Below are 16,853 nucleotides of genomic sequence, written 5' to 3' on the forward strand. Positions count from 1 at the left end.
CGTTAGCATATCAGTGGCCAGAGACGAAATTGAGATGAGACAGGCAGGCTTAATACAATTGCTCGAGCTGTCCGAACATTTAACATTGCTGACAGCAGCAAGCAAGGGAGAAAAAAACACAATAACAATAACAAAAAACAACAACAACAACAATAAATAGAAAACAACAAAAGTTTATTTTACATTGTACCTTTCATACACAATACAATTGTTGTTTCAGCAAAAGTTTTATATTTATATTCAATACACGTCGCGTTCATTGAATGCAACTGTGCGTAGAGTCGAGACAATCAATGTGGTTTGATATAATTCCCCTTAGTTAAGCACAAGCTCTTCCATTACGATTCTTAAACAACAGCTAAATATCAAGTCTTAAATTGGCATTTAACTTTTCGTTAATCTCATGCTCGTTCACCAAACTGCAGGAGTATATTGGTTTCATGCCATCCGTCCGTTCGTCCGTCAGCTTTAGGACTAAATCTTCCAAGTGATTTATCAAATGGATCGCAGATCAAAGGTTTTTAAGTGAACAAATTAACTCTCTTTGAATACTGAACGAGTGTTACTTATTTATCTGGAAGCACAGGACAACGGCTTCTGGTAACCAAGAAATTTAAACTTTTCCACAGAGAAGCTTGAATAGGAAAGCGAGCGGGCGTGTTTAGTAAATTGAATTGCTAATATTTTTAGGAAAATTAAAATATTTTCAAAGAGTTTTGGAGTAGAGGCATAGTACCTTCAGATTACCTAACTGATTATATGTCAACTTGATTTTATAAAACCTGAAAACTTCTTAGAATAACTCAAAGACTTGAGATCTTAGATTCTCATACAGCAGCTTACCTGGTTACTAAGCTTCAACAGAATTTATTGTCCTGTGTTATAGATTTGTGAGATAAATGATATTTCCTACCTATTCAGTTCACGAACACCTAACGTATCCTAAATATCATGAACTAGTTCCCTTCTGAACTAGCTTACAAATAAATGGCAATATTAGCAAATGCGCTTCAGTATCGGTGTTAGAAAAAACAATGAAATTTTAGACAAGTGCAGGAGGCGAATGTCAGTAAACTTGAACTTAACTTAACTATGCGACCTATTTAATAAACCACCCCAAGATTCAACCTACCTAGTTTTTGCATGGCAACTGTCCAGCAAGCAAACTCAACTCAGAGTTTAAGTAAAAATAAAACAAATACTAAAATTTAAATGTCTACTAGTAAAATACTAAAAAATGAAATTGAAACGCTTACAAATTTATTCATTAAATATATATTAATAAATAAATAAATATATATATATATATATATATATATATATATATATATATATATATATATACATATATATATATATATATATATATATATATATATACATATATATATATATATTTAATCAATTGATAAACCTAATGCTAAAGCAAACATCATTGTCATTGTTTTTAGCAACTGAATGTTTAGTAAGAGTAACTAAATTTGTGTAAGTGTCTACTAAGCTACTCCCAAATCAAACTATCTACAAACATATATATACTATATATATAGATATATACTTAATTTGATGATGTTCTATGAGTGTAGCTAGCTAGCCAGGAGCAGACCCTTCAAAGTGTTTAGCAACTATTTTTGGCTTAATTCAAATTAAACAAAACAAAACAAATTAAATAAATTTATGTATTTTTTAACTAAATATATTGCATTCGCATTTAGTTGAAACTATATTAAATCAAAATGTACCTAGTAAATGTAAATTATGATAATAATTTTTCCAACATAAGCTATTTAAATTACGATTAAATGTATAAAAAAGAAGATGTGGAAGAAGGAGATAAACAATTAATGAATTTTCAAGGCAAGTTCATTAAATTCATAGCTCTGCTAAATTGCAAAATTCTATAATTTATAATTTGAACTTAAAACAAAGAAGAAGCGGAAAACCTACTTTTAATATACTTAACAGCAGCAAACGTGGTTAGTGATTTGAATTGTTTATAAGTAAACGCTATAATAGGAGATCCCAAAACACATTGATAACATACTCTAATTAAACTATACTTAATGAACATTTCCTTAATTGTCTAATGCATAAATAAATGTATCCGTGCATGAATCATTAATGCTAAATAACTATTCGAGTCGAGTCGAGTGAGGTGAAGTGGAGTGAAGTCGAGTTGAGTCAAGTTGAGTCGAGTCCGTCTCTCTTAATATTTGTGGTAAATCTTTTAATTAACATAAGCATATGGAATTTAATGCATGACAAAAAATAAATAAAAACAAAAAAATCACTCTACTCTTAAAACGTACAAAATATAAAGTCCCATTCAGTCGTAATGAACTCGTTAGAGCTTACAAACAAACACGTCTATTTGTTAGTTTAGATTGATGTCAAAAAGGAATTCCATATAAAAATCTATTAGTTTTTAGTTCTCAATTATGAATTATGTTAACCCTTAATCAAGATAAAACTGAAAATAATAACTAAAAACTGGGCTAAATATAACAATTTTAATAAAATCAACAGTTTAATAATAAAGTTTCGAGGAATTTTTAATGCATACATTTGAGGGAGTTTTTCATTTTCAGCTAACTGCGCTTAGAACGTAGCTAGAATGCGTAGAAACAAAAAAAATTTAAATATATCATATGATTTGTGATATGGAACGATTCAAACCAACAATGTGCTTCCGGTCATAAGAATGGGATTCAGCTGAAATAGAAAGTCAACGCCGTGGAAGCATCTACTTACCTGCATTTAACGAGCGAGCTACACAAGCTTAAGTGATATTAATTATAAGTGGGCATGATCCAGCGGGAGTGCTCTGCTAGAAAATACCGCTTACTTTAGGCTACAGATTTCTCTCTTTCTCTCACTGAAATAAAGAGAATGATATGCAAAATTAAACATATATATTTTTTACTAGTTTTTTCTTTCTGAGATTGAATGTTGCTCCAGTATACCCTAACTACGCCTTGCTTAAACATGGTTTTAACCTTACTGGATCTCAGCTATAGTTCGATTATAGATGCTTGACCAAATGTACCCCAACTGACTATGGAAAATGGAAGTCACATTTTGTTAAATAGATGTTTATTTATTTATGAATTTGCGCCGAGTGTAATATTTTCATGTATTGAATTCTGTATTTATGCATTTGACTGTGAATATCTATAATTATACGAGAGAGTGTGTTTGGGTTTGTCTGGATGTGTCTTATCATAAAGTGGTTCAGAATATGTTTCTTTGTTTTTTTATTAAGTAATTGCGATTGTTGAGCATCCATGTTTCAGGAGTTATTTATATTGCTTCATTTGCAGTTTTTTTTTTTTTTTGTATTTCGACTTATAGCAAGTTTTAATTTGTGGTTGTTTATATTAATTAATTTCTTAAGTTTCATGAACTTCATTTAGTCATATGAATGTATAATGGATATATTTCATATGCCAGCATTAGAGTAGAATTGTTTATTGAAATATATTTTGATAGTTTGATTATGCAATAACTTTTGTGTATTTTGATGTATTGATTTTGATTCTCAATGACTTATGATCTTTGTATGGGAATCATATTAAGGTTTTATGACATTTATGTTTGCTAAATGTTAAGTGTGTTTCATTAAATTTCTATATATATGTTTTGTTTTGTGTTTTTTATATATAAAATGATTTGCTACATTTTGAACGCATTTTAATTTTTGTTAGTTGAATTTGTTATACATATTTGTTATTTGTGAAATGGCTTACTTAGGCTACTTTTAAAATTTAACTCCTTTGCGCGAACATTTTTACTTCACTAAATCAAAAATTGGATTAACTACTGTAAAATGTAAATAAATGTTTACTTTCTGATGTGTAAATTTAAATATATATATATTTTTTTTATTTGTATTTATTTACGTTTACTTGTAAAGTAATATAAATGTAATATAATTTTGTCATTGGATTGGTTGTAGATTTGATTTACTTGAACGTTGCGAAGGGTACAAAGTGTGACGCTCATTTACCTTTAACTAACAACAAAATTCATTTAACAACAATAAAAATACAAAATTCGTTTAGTTTCGCATTTATGAGAAATGAAAAATACATGGTACAAAAAATATATACATATGTATGTGTAAATATATATATGTATTGGATGTATGTAAGCGTAAATTCATTACGTACGTTCATTAATGGTTGTTTAGGTTACATATTAATTGTACTTGAATGAATTAAATAATAAATAATATATTCGAAATGTGTTTAGTCCGTCATAAGTATGTTTGTGTGTGTACGTGTTATTTCGAATGTACTCAATAAATGGCAGGGTATTTTACAGAGGGCTGTTAACTAACAGCGTGTTCAATAACAGTGCTTGAACGAAAACAGCGCTTTTAATGGCAGCTCATGTTATATAGTCAACAGTGCGCTGTTACTTAACATTCAATGTAAAAACAAATTTTGTTTTGGTAAACACATAAGATATTTGGCATTTAATTTCGCGAAGCTCAACGAATTTCGTCTAATATTTAACTATTCTTTTTAGCACATGATTTCACACAAGAGAAATGATAAGAATTTCCTTTTTTGGATTTGGATCTTTGGATGGCAACGCCGAATCAGAACTGAATGTGGGCATAAGTTTAAACATTTTCACTTTTGGAATGCTCCTTCGATTGATTCTTCCTAAATTGTGCGTACACTAATTGGCATACGATTCAAAAGTGTGTGTTTCTAACAAAAACTATGATTGCATTTATACTTCCGTCTTTTTGGCAAATCAATTTTTACTGTTGTGCTTAAATTGCTAATTTATGATTTGTATATAGTGTGTCTGTGTCGTACTATATATTTATGTTTTGTTTTCTTCAATTTGAAACTTTTGTTTGCCTTATACGGTTAGACTATCCTAATATTAAGGAATTTACTGCTGCTGTGTATAGAGTTACGTTAAGTTTTCTACCTTGCTTGCTATTGTAAAATGAGATTTGTTTTCCGTTTGTTTTCAATGTAGAAATATTTTAGAAAAGTTTTGCGTATCAAGTTCATATAAAGTTCATTCAATTTCCTTGACTCTTTGTCATTTTCAAATCGTCCACAATTGCTCAGTTGGTTGCTTATTAAAGTACTACAAAAATGTTTTAAAGTATTTGCATGGACTGACAGCCTTTAAATACGTAGCCCGCAACAGTCCCAGCTGATGTTGTTGCAAGCTGCAAGTTGCAAGCTGCTAACAGCTAACTGCAAACTGTTTGCTGTCAGTGCTAAATGCATTTCTGTCGCACCAATTGTTGTTGTTTTTAGTAACGCTTATGCTTCAGCTGTTTACGTTTGGTTTGTTAGTACTTCTCATCGTCTGTTATTTCCCTATGGGAATTCTGTAATTCTCAGGCCTTGTAGTGCTGATTCCTCACCGCACAGCACAGGCTCAGGGCGAAGGTCAGCGAGAGCAGCTCCAGCAGAATGACAGCAGCAGTAATAGCGAATATTGTGACCCAATTCTCATAGATGATTTCAATCAGCTTATCAACGCAGCCCTGTAAGAAGAAGAATCAATTAGAATTTATCTATAATTCTACAGCTATTTTTTGTGAAATTTGTTGAATTCAAATGTTTATTGTTTGTTTATTTAGGAGAACTTTCTGCTCACGCAGTTTCAATGCGTGCGGAATATCAATAATAATTAACACATTTTTTGTGTCTTTCTGTCACGCATGGAATTTTTATTAACCCAAGCGTAGCGAAACAATCAATTAACTCAAAGGATTATTAATTTTTATGATCAGCCGATTGACGGTGCTAAAAAAGTCCAGATAGTCGTCAAAGGTCAAAGAAATTATGTTCGAGAATCGACAATGGAATCTATTGCTTATATAAACGTATTAAATTCCTTTTTATATTAACTAAAACATTTACCTATAAAAACAGTTAACTTGATTTTCTTTCATCTTCAATCTTACCTGCTGATAAATGTACGTGTTTAACGGTCCGCCGAATTTCAAATTACGCCACTTGTCGCACTCGTTATCCTTGATATCCGCTTTGCAACATGATTCTGGTATATTGTAGAGCACATTCATGGAGGACACCGCAATATCGACGATGTTCGTGCGATCGACATTGTTGAAACGACTCGTAGCCCAGTCGCCAGGTCCATCTGCACCGCAGCACTGCAACTACAAAGGGAATAAGGTTTAGTAAATCACTTCAGCTACGCATGATAATATTTACATTCTTTTGCAGCGTATCAAAGGTGACGGTGCGCGAGCTCATGCTGGACTGTCCGTACTCCTCCTGCACAGACGACTTGACCGCCGCACGCACCATATCATCCAATTTGTTTCTGTTGTGGAACGCCCAGGCACCGGCGGCGATTTGTGCCACCATCACAATGAGTATCACACAGAAGAACTGCAAAGAAACATATTATTAATGAATGGGCGTAAATAAACAAACTGCAGTCAAAATAATTTAACGAATTGCTATTTTTTTGTGGGCGAACCAATGCAGACTGCGTGGGCTGAGTGCGTGTGGGCAGTGGCACTTTGCATTTTGTAATTGGATTCTGCAGCTGGGCAACACTTACCGAGACAAGCAGACATTGCGACTCGCGACAGACACCCAAACAGCCAAAGAATGCGCCCAGCGTAATAAGTATGCCAATAGCCAGGAAGACATAGAGTGCTATATGATAATGATTATACGATTGTGTCATCGATAGCATAAACGTGGGGTCCGTTAGCATCCATAGCGAGGTGAGCACGATGGTCAGGCCGATCAGCTGTAAAAGAATAGAAATGCGTTTAAGTCTTTGAAAATAAATCTTTTATATAGGTCAGCCATTCGTTTGTTCATATTTAGTGTGTTTTTTACTCAATCTGTTCAATCGTAACGTTAACAGCGAAATGCTTCAATGACGCAATGTTTATATATGTGTGTGTGTGTGTGACACGCCCCACTAGAGAGGGCGGCAATTAAAGCGGGCAGCAAAAGTCGTGCCAAGAATGCGAACGTATTCCCCTGAACGTCTTCTATCCGCCGATGGGCATTATGAAACACAGTTCGCTCGTAACTCATCATTTCCGCAGTCAGACAAAGTTTATAACGTAAATGTTTTCAGCATTTCAAGTCGTTACGCTCTTGTGTTTATTTGTTTGAATGTGTTTACGTTTTCACGAAATCAAGAACCGCATTTTATTTTCTTTTTCTTGTTCTTTTTGTTTTTGCCAAGACATTGAACCAGTCGTCTATGCGAATGTGAATTAATAATCTTATCTAGAGGCTGGGCATTATCAGGCACGGGACGAGATCTTCGAATAGGTTAGCTTATATTTCCATCTGTCTGCTCATATTACTTAAAGCTGATTAAATTGCTAATGAGCAGCTACAATTTTATATAAATTAATTTGCATAAAGTCCCGCTCACTTATCTCCGTAAATGTACTAAAAAAAATGCCCAGTAGCTAAATGGTCTTTAAATTGATTTCTATTAGACTTATAGTATAGGAAACTTTATTATGGAAACTCATAGTCTAAGGCAAACACTCGATGGCTTTTGGTTTAAAATCTATCAATTTCTTAAATTATTATTATTACTATTATTATTATTATTATTATTATTATTATTATTATTATTGTTAATATTATTATTATTATTATTATTAATATGGAATGCATTACATTATTATATAATGATTAGTTTCTAAGCACAACTAATACACTTCACAATAAATTAATTTTACATTTTATGGAAATTTGATATGTTTGGAATGTAAATAAATTATATATTTATATTCTTTATTTATTACTATATAATTTATGACGCATATTGTAATGTAAACATCTCAGTACATTGTTTTTTATTTCCTTAACCCAATACTACTCCCATATCTTAGTACAATATTTATCTGGTTTTTTTTTTGGAATTCTTGCAAGTCTTTCGTACAAATGCGTTTTAATCTACGCCATAAGTTACACAACTTTTTGGGAATGAAATTCCTCTTGTACAACAGGCAACGGTAATTACAACAAATCAGCCTTCTGATTTTCTGTTTGAAAACATTGAAGCAATCGAATTTTTAGTGCCGTGCTTTAAAATGTATCCAATTGAATTAGTTAAATATAGTTGTATTTATATATGATTGTAAGCACACATATTAAATTATACCAGATTGACCTCGGCCTACTTCCTTGCGCACTTTGCACTTGCGATGTTGAAATCAGCCTACTATACTCTCACTAATACACAATCGTGACATTATGGCTAAAGCGGGTATTTACCACAAATATCGCAAACTATAACCACAAGAACTCTGCAATGCTCAATACTCAATACTCAAGGCTTTATAATACTATTCGCAAAGTTAATAATCTTTAGTTTCTTAGTGTTACTTTAAAACTCATGTAATATCAAATAATATTTTTTTTAGTAAAAAAATAAATATTTTCATTAAATTTTATTTCATTGATTTATTTATGTACCAAAATAACGTATTTACTCTCACAAATACTTGTCATTTAATATTTTGCAGTACTGTATGATTAGTTCAAAATGTACCACAAAAAGTACCAAATTTGGTACATTTGTACCAAATGACAGTGTCTACATTTCTGTTAGGTTAGCTTAAAAACAAAAACAAATACTGAAGCTCAACTTGAAGTGCGGGTGGTCTTTAAATTGCGCTCTTCGGCACGCTTAGTGCGAGTTAAAGTAAAAGAGAGAGGAAGAGAGAGTGAGAGGGAGAGTATGCGCGAAGACATGGGAATAGAAGAATCGTTGAAAAATAGGTCAAAGCAAAGTGCATTCTGATGCCCGTTTGTATGAATGGAGCGGAACAACTACAAAACGCACAGCGTTAAAATACAAATGTTGCGAATAGTAGAAAATCAGTTGCATATGTATGTGTTCTCTAAGTACATGATGCATACAAAACAGACAAATTGTCGCGTGCAGACGAAATGTAGGCCAAATGGTTAATAAAAGTGCCAACTCCTTACACGACCTACATCACTGTGGACAAATAAGAAAAGAAGGCAGAATCGTAAAAGAAAAAATGTCCTCGGCACAATTTCCTTATGCAACTTTGATCGCTTAATTTTTACTGGCGGTGCATGATGCAGACGCACGTATGAATAATTGTGTGAAAAATAGCACAGTGAATTATGAGCAAGACGAAGAGGATGGGGCAGAGCAAATCATATAAATTAATTGACGGGCAAGCGAGAGACGTAAGCAATATCCACCAGGCTGGCAGAGCGCTTCTAACTAAATGACGGCATCTGTGGCGGTTGGTCAATCTGTCCGATCTGTCTGCTGCTCTGTCGTTTGGTCGGACAGTATCAATGGAACGTTAAAGCATCAGCGTCAGCTGAAATCGTGGCGTTTGATCACGAAGCCTCGCAGCGGCGATGCTGATGTAAATGGAAATGCTATGGAAAACTGTGTCACAGTGTTGCAAATATTCAGCAAAAAATTGCAAATCTTTACTATGACTTTAGTTTTTGCTCTCTATAATACCAAAGAATTTTCGATTATATCATCATATTAAATCATCATATTAATCATAATTAAATATAATTAAATGTTTTAAGAGCTGATTATTTAACAATGAAGTATATATGATGAATGTTTCAATACAACTAATGTTGTTAAATACATTGACAAACACATATTTATATTTACCTATACTCAACAAGAAGGGTATTTCAAATAATCAGAATTATCATTTTAAAAAGAAAATCAAATTAAGAAAATCATATTAACGCAACGAATGATATATTTATTTAGTATTTTTTCAGCATGTTCAAATGCCCGTATGCATATTCACATACAAATATATATCACAGTTCATAAATAATTTGCACCACTGTGGCCAACAACAAGAATCTCCCACCTCCTCCCGCCGGCAGCGGCAGCAGCAACAACAAGAGGAAAAAATCAACATCCACACAGAATGAAAGCTGAATGTTTTTTTGGTTTGTTCGAAAATAGATTTGACTAATAAATACTATAGGGAAAAATCGAAAAAGCAACAAGAAAATAACAAAAAAAAATTAAAAACAAAATTGGAAGAGAAAATTTGACTCAAGGAAGACACAACAGAAAATAAATATCAATTTAAACGATGAATCGATGTGGAAATAGTAAATTGCGTAAAACTAAAGAAAAAAACACGCTAACACACACACACACACACACACGATTCGTTGAACCCTTTCAGTGAGAAAGTAACTGTAAAAATATGAGAGCGTGGGCTTGTGGGGAGTGGCGCACCCAAAAGGCGCCAAATGTAGGTCCTGCCCCTACATGTGTATGAGTGTGTATATGCGTGTACACAGATACACACGGGCGTTAAGGCACTGAATGAGCCGTTGCTTCACTTTTATTGTAGATAAGAAAACGAAAATAATGAAGGTGTAGCAAGAAGCAGTGCTCAAAACTAACAACAACAAGGCACGCATACTCGTACAAAAATAAAAAACCAACAGGAAAAGGCCAACAAGAAAACAAGACAAACAGCATATCTCGATGTGTGGGAGCAGCACAAAGGAGGGGGTAAAAAAAAGCGTGATGCTTTCGCTGCTTGTCTGCCTGTCTATTTGTGAACGTGTATGTATGTCTGAGTGGGTGTTGTATACTCTCCACCCACAGCGGAACTTCCATTGTTTATTGGAGTAGGGAGTGAGCAGCAGCACCAGCAGCAGCGTTTAGAGCGTGCGCGCGAGCACAGGCTAAAGCATTGGGAACGCGCACACATACACTTATAAACGCGCCATCTATATTTCTATTGATATGTTCCAGTTTCTGTTTGTATTAGTGAGCTGGCTGATTCTGTTGTTGTTACTGTTACGGTTGTTGTTGTTTGCCTGCATACCTACCCAAAATAAGATGTTTATAAGGACCATCAAGTATTTAACACATGAACAGCAGCCGTTAAGACCCATTTTATGGTATTTAATTAACTTTTTCGCACAGTTTTCGTTTAGTGAGACGGCTTTTTCAACACCGTTGGCTTCCTGCCGTTTTAAACTGAAGCTGATGTGCGTTAGGCTCCTACAGCCTTTAATGCAATTTTTTACTCGTCGCAGTTGCACACTTTTTAAATTAATTTTTTTGTCGGGTTTTCGTCAGTCAATTAAAAAACACTTTTCGCTTAAATCACTATTATTCGTTTTGTTTCCGTTAAACGCGGTGCATTTAACAATAATTTAAATTTTTATTTGTACATCGAAGCATCAGCGGCGCTCTCTCAATCACGTCTGATTCAGTGTGCCCGTGCTACATATAGCCTTTAATCAACTTATTGCTATGTTATGTTATGTTAAATGTTAATCGATTACAAGCCAGAATTAAACGTTGTGCAACACTGTTGTTGTACATTCACCAAAAAATATAAATGTTAAATAATTTTATGTTAAATAAGATAAGTGAACACTGTGTTCAATTCAATAACTCAAAATCAAAATAAAAAATAATCGATACCTACAAAAGAGCGATTTCATAATTTCCCTATCGATAAGCAAACATCACCAAAGAACAGCAAACATTTATGGCTTCGCGGTGTTAGGCCACACTTGTAGTTCGTTGTTTTTCCATCAGAAAAAAACAGTAAAGGAGTGCAAAGAAAAATAGTAAAACAATGCATTATTAGTAATAAATGAACTATTAAGTAACCAGTGAAAAGTGCATTACGCTGCAACTAATCACAAAACAAAAAAAAACCAAAATGTGTGCACAAAACATGTAGCAGCTGTGGCTTTCCACTAAACGAGAAGAAAATCGGTACAAAAGGAAAACAAAATACACAGCCAAACACGAATGTAAATGTGAAGCACAGGGCAAAGTAAGCACTGGCAATCCCCCAAGCAGGCGCTACACACAACCGCCCCCACCCATCAATTGTGCCCCACAAATAGTGTATAAAACTTCGAGGTGCAATGAAATTGAAACAGGCTGCTGCTGCTTGCCTCTAAGTTTTAAGTAACTAAAGACCTGCACCCTGCTACACCTCCGCCCCTGTCCTTGTTTAACACAAACATGGCCCAAAAGTGAGTGTGTGTGTGAGTGTTTCTTGTAATTTTGTTACGCAGTGGAGCGGTGCGGCAGCCGTTCAAGTGGAGTCTAAGCATTTTGTATGCGAGAAAAAAATAAAAGCTTTGCCTGCGCTTTAAGGTTTGTTGTTGCTGTTGTTGTTACGGTGTTTGATGTTGTGTACATAAAATTTCACAAGTGTTGCATTTGAATCCAGTTGCGGGCCGCCGAGTGTTGTTATTGTTTATTGTATGCGTGTGTGTGTGTGCGCCTGCATATGTATGTGTGTGTGTGTGTTGCTTGGCAAAATTACGATTGAAGTAAACCAAAAGCTAAACAGCCAAACTCAGCAACGTGCATACAAATCGCATACAATTGTAAAAAATAACCAAAAATATATACATACATACGCATACGTAAAATTAATTATTAATTTAAACAAAATGTAATGTTTTTAATATAAAATAATTTATTTATGTTAGGTAAATATACTATTATAATAGTATTGAGGAGTGTTATGATATAGTGTTTCTAGCCATGCGGCCTAGACTGTACACATAGACTTTTGGCTTCGTTTCAGCATGTTTTCCCATAGACAAATTTCACTTTCACCTTCCGTATAAGCAGTTTGTTTAGAGTACCGGCCACAGCTGACCATTTACTTTGTACTTTAAGTTATAATTAGTCACATGTTAAATTAGAAAGTAAACTTATGATGTGTGTGTGTGTTTATTTGATGAGAGTGGTTTCTTAATTTGCCTTAATTAATTAAGACTGTGTTCGTCTGGCTTTTCGTCACATAATACAATTCCAATTAGCCCCTTTCTGTCCCGTCAGAAGATGACATCTAATTGCCTGATAATCTGCCTGCCCCGTTCCCTTCTTCGCTTCAATAATTTTAACAAGCGTGCAACGTGTGGGAACAGTTAAATTGTTGCATTGAAAAGGGGGGCACACACATTTAGACATTTCAATCATTTGCATGCCCCACACACACACGCACAGACCGACAGACAGCATGTTACACTTTGCATTTCGAACAAAGCACATTATTTAGTCCGCGCAACGGCAACCCGCTGCAACGATGAAAACAACAACAACAATAGACAACTAGCTAGGAAGTTGTTGGCAACTGTTTCGCTTTTGTCTTGTGCTTCATTTCTCTATTAACGAATTGCTCTATTATCATTAACAGCGCGCTGCTGCCAACATTAACAGTAGCAGTGCATTAACATAGCAGAGTGCAACAACCCAATAGAGAGCGTTGTTACAACTTCAAATTGTGTGCTCGACCATGTTATACCCTGTTTTTGAAGAAGCCCGATTCTATACATTGCTTACCTGCTTCTGAACTGTAGCTCAAGATATATCAGTTACTTTCAAACCATATTAATCAATAATTAAAAGTTGACAAAAACTGCATACCTTTTGATCTTACTAACAATGCTGGATATTTAAACAAAAGCTCGGGAAGTGTGTGTAAATATGTCATAGAATATGCTGCAACAATAACATTTGACTACAACAACAACAACAACAACTTTGACTACGGCAGCGACAACGTCAAGTGGGCAAAGCATAACAGAAACTGGGTAATACTTTTATAATTTATTCCAGCCGCTTTTTATGGCCTTCTTCTTTGTGCTTAGGCCCGTTTTTATTTTCACACACCGGCAACAGTTGTTGGCCTGCTCCGTTCCGCTTTTGTGGTAGGGTGTAAAAGTTAACCCGCATGAAAGTTAACCTTTCCGTTGATGTTTCACATTTTGAGGTCTTATGCGCGTTAAACGGGTACGCAGCGAAAATCATATAATTTATTATTGTTTGTTTCTTAATTGGGAGTGTGTGTGCGTGTGTGTGTGTACAACTTCTGTGCCATGGCAGCTGTTTAAAGTTGTTTTAGAAACAAAGACAAATAGCCTAATGCAAACAAGTACAACATAACAAGAGACCTCAGACGCATACACACAAATAGTGAACAGTTTTTGGTATTTACCGAAGCAGCAGCTCTTCTACAGACACGCACCACATACATATGTATTCCAATTCTAATAAACCAAATCAAATTTTAGTTTTATTGCAGCCAGCGGCCTCGCAGAGACAACAACGTAGCAGCAGGAGCAGCAGCAGCAGAGAGTAGAGATAAGCAGTGGCAGCTGCCCGCGCTGATAACAATTCATAGTTAATACTGATACCGAATTCGATCCCAATTCCGACTCAGCGAACGCTTAGTCTCCTGCGCAGCGGCAGCGGCAGCGGCAGCGGCCATCTTTTCGCTTATCATTGACCGAGCATGTCGCACGGCAGCGCCGGCGCGCAAACTGGTGGTGGCGGCGTTGGTGGCGGCAGTGTCGGCGGCGGTGCAGCAGCGGCAGCAGCTGGCTCAGAATATCGTGAACTCCATTGGACTGTGTCGAGCGTGATGGACTCGTCACGTGTATCCACCTGCCTAATATCGATGCTGCTGATTGTCTATGGCAGCTTTCGCAGTCTCAACATTGAGCAGGAGGCGCGGGAGCGAGAAGCAAAGAAGCGCAATGAATCTATGACGAATCTGCTAACTGGCGAGCAAGTCGAGAAGGAGCCAAGTAAGTAATATAATATTTAATATAATTTAATACATATATTATAAAACTGTTTCCTCATATTTATTTATGAAAGCATTGATTTCATTTCTGATTATTTGTTTGTAATTCAGAAATTAAAAAACAATTAATTCTATATATTTTTTAAAAAGTAAACAACTACGCTTCAGACTTAAACTTAGCAGTAAATATCATATCATATGTTACTAATGTTAATCGACTTGCAATATCAAATATTAATAGACTCGAATTTTGATGTAGCGGATAAGTTTGCCACGCTGGATACAATGCATGCTCTGTGCCTGCCCCTGGGTGCTTCCATATCGCTGCTCATCATGTTCTTCTTTTTCGACTCGATGCAGCTGCTGTTCGCCGTCTGTACAGCCAGTAAGTAGAGCATATTATTTATAATCTGTTTACCTGCTCACATTAACTATTTATTTACAGTTATTGCCACTGTGGCGCTGGCATTCCTGCTGCTGCCGATGTGCCAGTACATTATACGCCCCTGCACGGATGGCAAACGCTTCTCCTTTGGGATCTGTGGACGTTTTACGGCAGCGGAGCTATTCAGCTTCACGCTCTCGGTGTCAATTGTGTGCGTTTGGGTGCTAACTGGTCACTGGCTGTTAATGGATGGTGCGCTAAATGAAGCTACTCGATATTTCAATTTATTTATCTCTTTATGTAACCATTAATCCATTTTAGCCATGGGCATGGGTCTGTGTGTTGCCTTCATTGCGTTCGTGCGATTGCCAAGCTTGAAGGTGTCAACGCTGCTGTTGACTGGTCTGCTGATATATGACGTATTTTGGGTGTTTCTCTCATCGTACATATTCAGCACAAACGTGATGGTCAAGGTGGCCACACGACCCGCCGAGAATCCCGTTGGCATTGTGGCGCGCAAATTGAATTTGGGCGGCATTGTGCGGGACACGCCGAAATTAAATTTGCCGGGCAAACTGGTTTTCCCCAGCATACACAACACAGGACACTTTTCGATGCTCGGCCTAGGCGATGTTGTTATGCCAGGACTGTTGCTGTGCTTTGTGTTACGATATGATGCCTATAAAAAGTCACAGGGCTTCACATCGGATCCAACGCTATCGCCGCCAAAGGGCGTCGGATCGAGGCTGACATATTTTCATTGTTCCTTATTGGGGTAACTGCAACGAATGGAATGACTATAGTTTATGGTCTTTCAATTTAGTACTCTTTTATTTATAGCTACTTCCTGGGTCTGTTAACAGCAACAGTTAGTTCGGAGGTGTTTAAGGCCGCACAACCTGCCTTACTCTATTTAGTGCCGTTCACGTTATTACCACTGCTACTGATGGCGTATTTGAAGGTATGTGAAATCTCTCTATATAAAATTTGTTCAATAATAATATAATATGTTGTCTCCCTAGGGTGATTTACGAAGGATGTGGAGTGAACCGTTTATTGCGCATCAACCATCAAAACAATTGGAAGTCTGAGTGTATTCTATCTAAAAACAGAAGTAAAAAGATCACACACGCAAAAACAAAACGAAACAAAAAGTAGACAGAGAAAAACACAGCAATACAAATACTATGAATTCTCTCTTAATAACATACGTATTCTTTACTTATACGTATCAAGTTTTTTTAAGTTAGGTAATTCTAATTTAGTGAAGTAACAGCAAAACCGAATAATAAGTGTACGTAGTTTTAAAATAAGTGGAAAGATTTTTTGAACACCACAAAAATGTACATGTATGATTTTATGTAAAATGGTCTATTGTTACACAAAGCGAAACATTAAAACCGTTTGTGCTGAGCGTATTATTGAAATTCATGCAAATGAAAGATTTCCGATGCACTTCTATCTCATACAGATTTAAGCAGCATTCTTATTTACATACTAACCTGCATATACTATAGTATTAATGTTTTTTTTGTTTGATTACCAACTTTGTTCATTTAGTTTTAAATGCATTTTAAACATTTCCATACAGAATGATGATCGAGAAAACAAATTCACAAAATTTCCAACTTGAATCCATTATCAAACAGTATGAGATTTTCTGTAAATACTTAATTTTAATAACCACAATCACAAATAATAGTAAGTAAGTGCGCCCGCATTTGAAAATCATATTTCGATTTGCTTTAATCAGACGTATTTGTATTCCCATTTCCATGGCCTTTAAAATTTTCGCTCGTACATTTATACAATGAATCTGATGTTTTGCCAAAATGCATGTGTTCGTTTTAAATAAGAAATATTTAA

General features: G+C 35.2%; 2 protein-coding genes across 3 annotated transcripts; one reads left to right on the forward strand and one right to left on the reverse strand.

Annotated features, from left to right (window-relative positions):
• Positions 1-4,137: 4,137 nt before the first annotated feature.
• On the reverse strand, positions 4,138-11,261 carry LOC111604215 (CD81 antigen). Its single transcript, XM_023322182.2, has 5 exons — positions 10,863-11,261; positions 6,571-6,765; positions 6,216-6,395; positions 5,945-6,160; positions 4,138-5,521 (listed from the first exon to the last, which is right to left on the reverse strand). The coding sequence occupies exons 1-5, from the start codon at positions 10,926-10,928 to the stop codon at positions 5,372-5,374; spliced, it is 807 nt and encodes a 268-aa protein (XP_023177950.1). The 5' UTR covers positions 10,929-11,261; the 3' UTR covers positions 4,138-5,371.
• Positions 11,262-11,500: 239 nt separating this feature from the next.
• LOC111604213 (signal peptide peptidase-like 3) lies at positions 11,501-16,536 on the forward strand. Of its 2 annotated transcripts, none has more exons than XM_023322178.2 (7): positions 11,501-11,827; positions 14,088-14,603; positions 14,844-14,987; positions 15,048-15,239; positions 15,309-15,762; positions 15,828-15,948; positions 16,010-16,536. In XM_023322178.2, the coding sequence occupies exons 2-7, from the start codon at positions 14,309-14,311 to the stop codon at positions 16,076-16,078; spliced, it is 1,275 nt and encodes a 424-aa protein (XP_023177946.2). In that variant the 5' UTR covers positions 11,501-11,827; positions 14,088-14,308; the 3' UTR covers positions 16,079-16,536. The 2 variants fall into 2 exon arrangements, with proteins under 2 accessions (XP_023177946.2, XP_030080787.1); XM_030224927.1 differs by having other exon boundaries at positions 11,513-11,827; positions 14,862-14,987; positions 16,010-16,521.
• The last annotated feature ends 317 nt before the right edge of the window (positions 16,537-16,853 follow it).

Source organism: Drosophila hydei, unplaced genomic scaffold (assembly GCF_003285905.1).
Source record: "Drosophila hydei strain 15085-1641.00,03,60 unplaced genomic scaffold, DhydRS2 tig00008121-arrow-pilon, whole genome shotgun sequence".
In the NCBI taxonomy this organism is placed as follows: Eukaryota; Metazoa; Arthropoda; class Insecta; order Diptera; family Drosophilidae; genus Drosophila; species Drosophila hydei.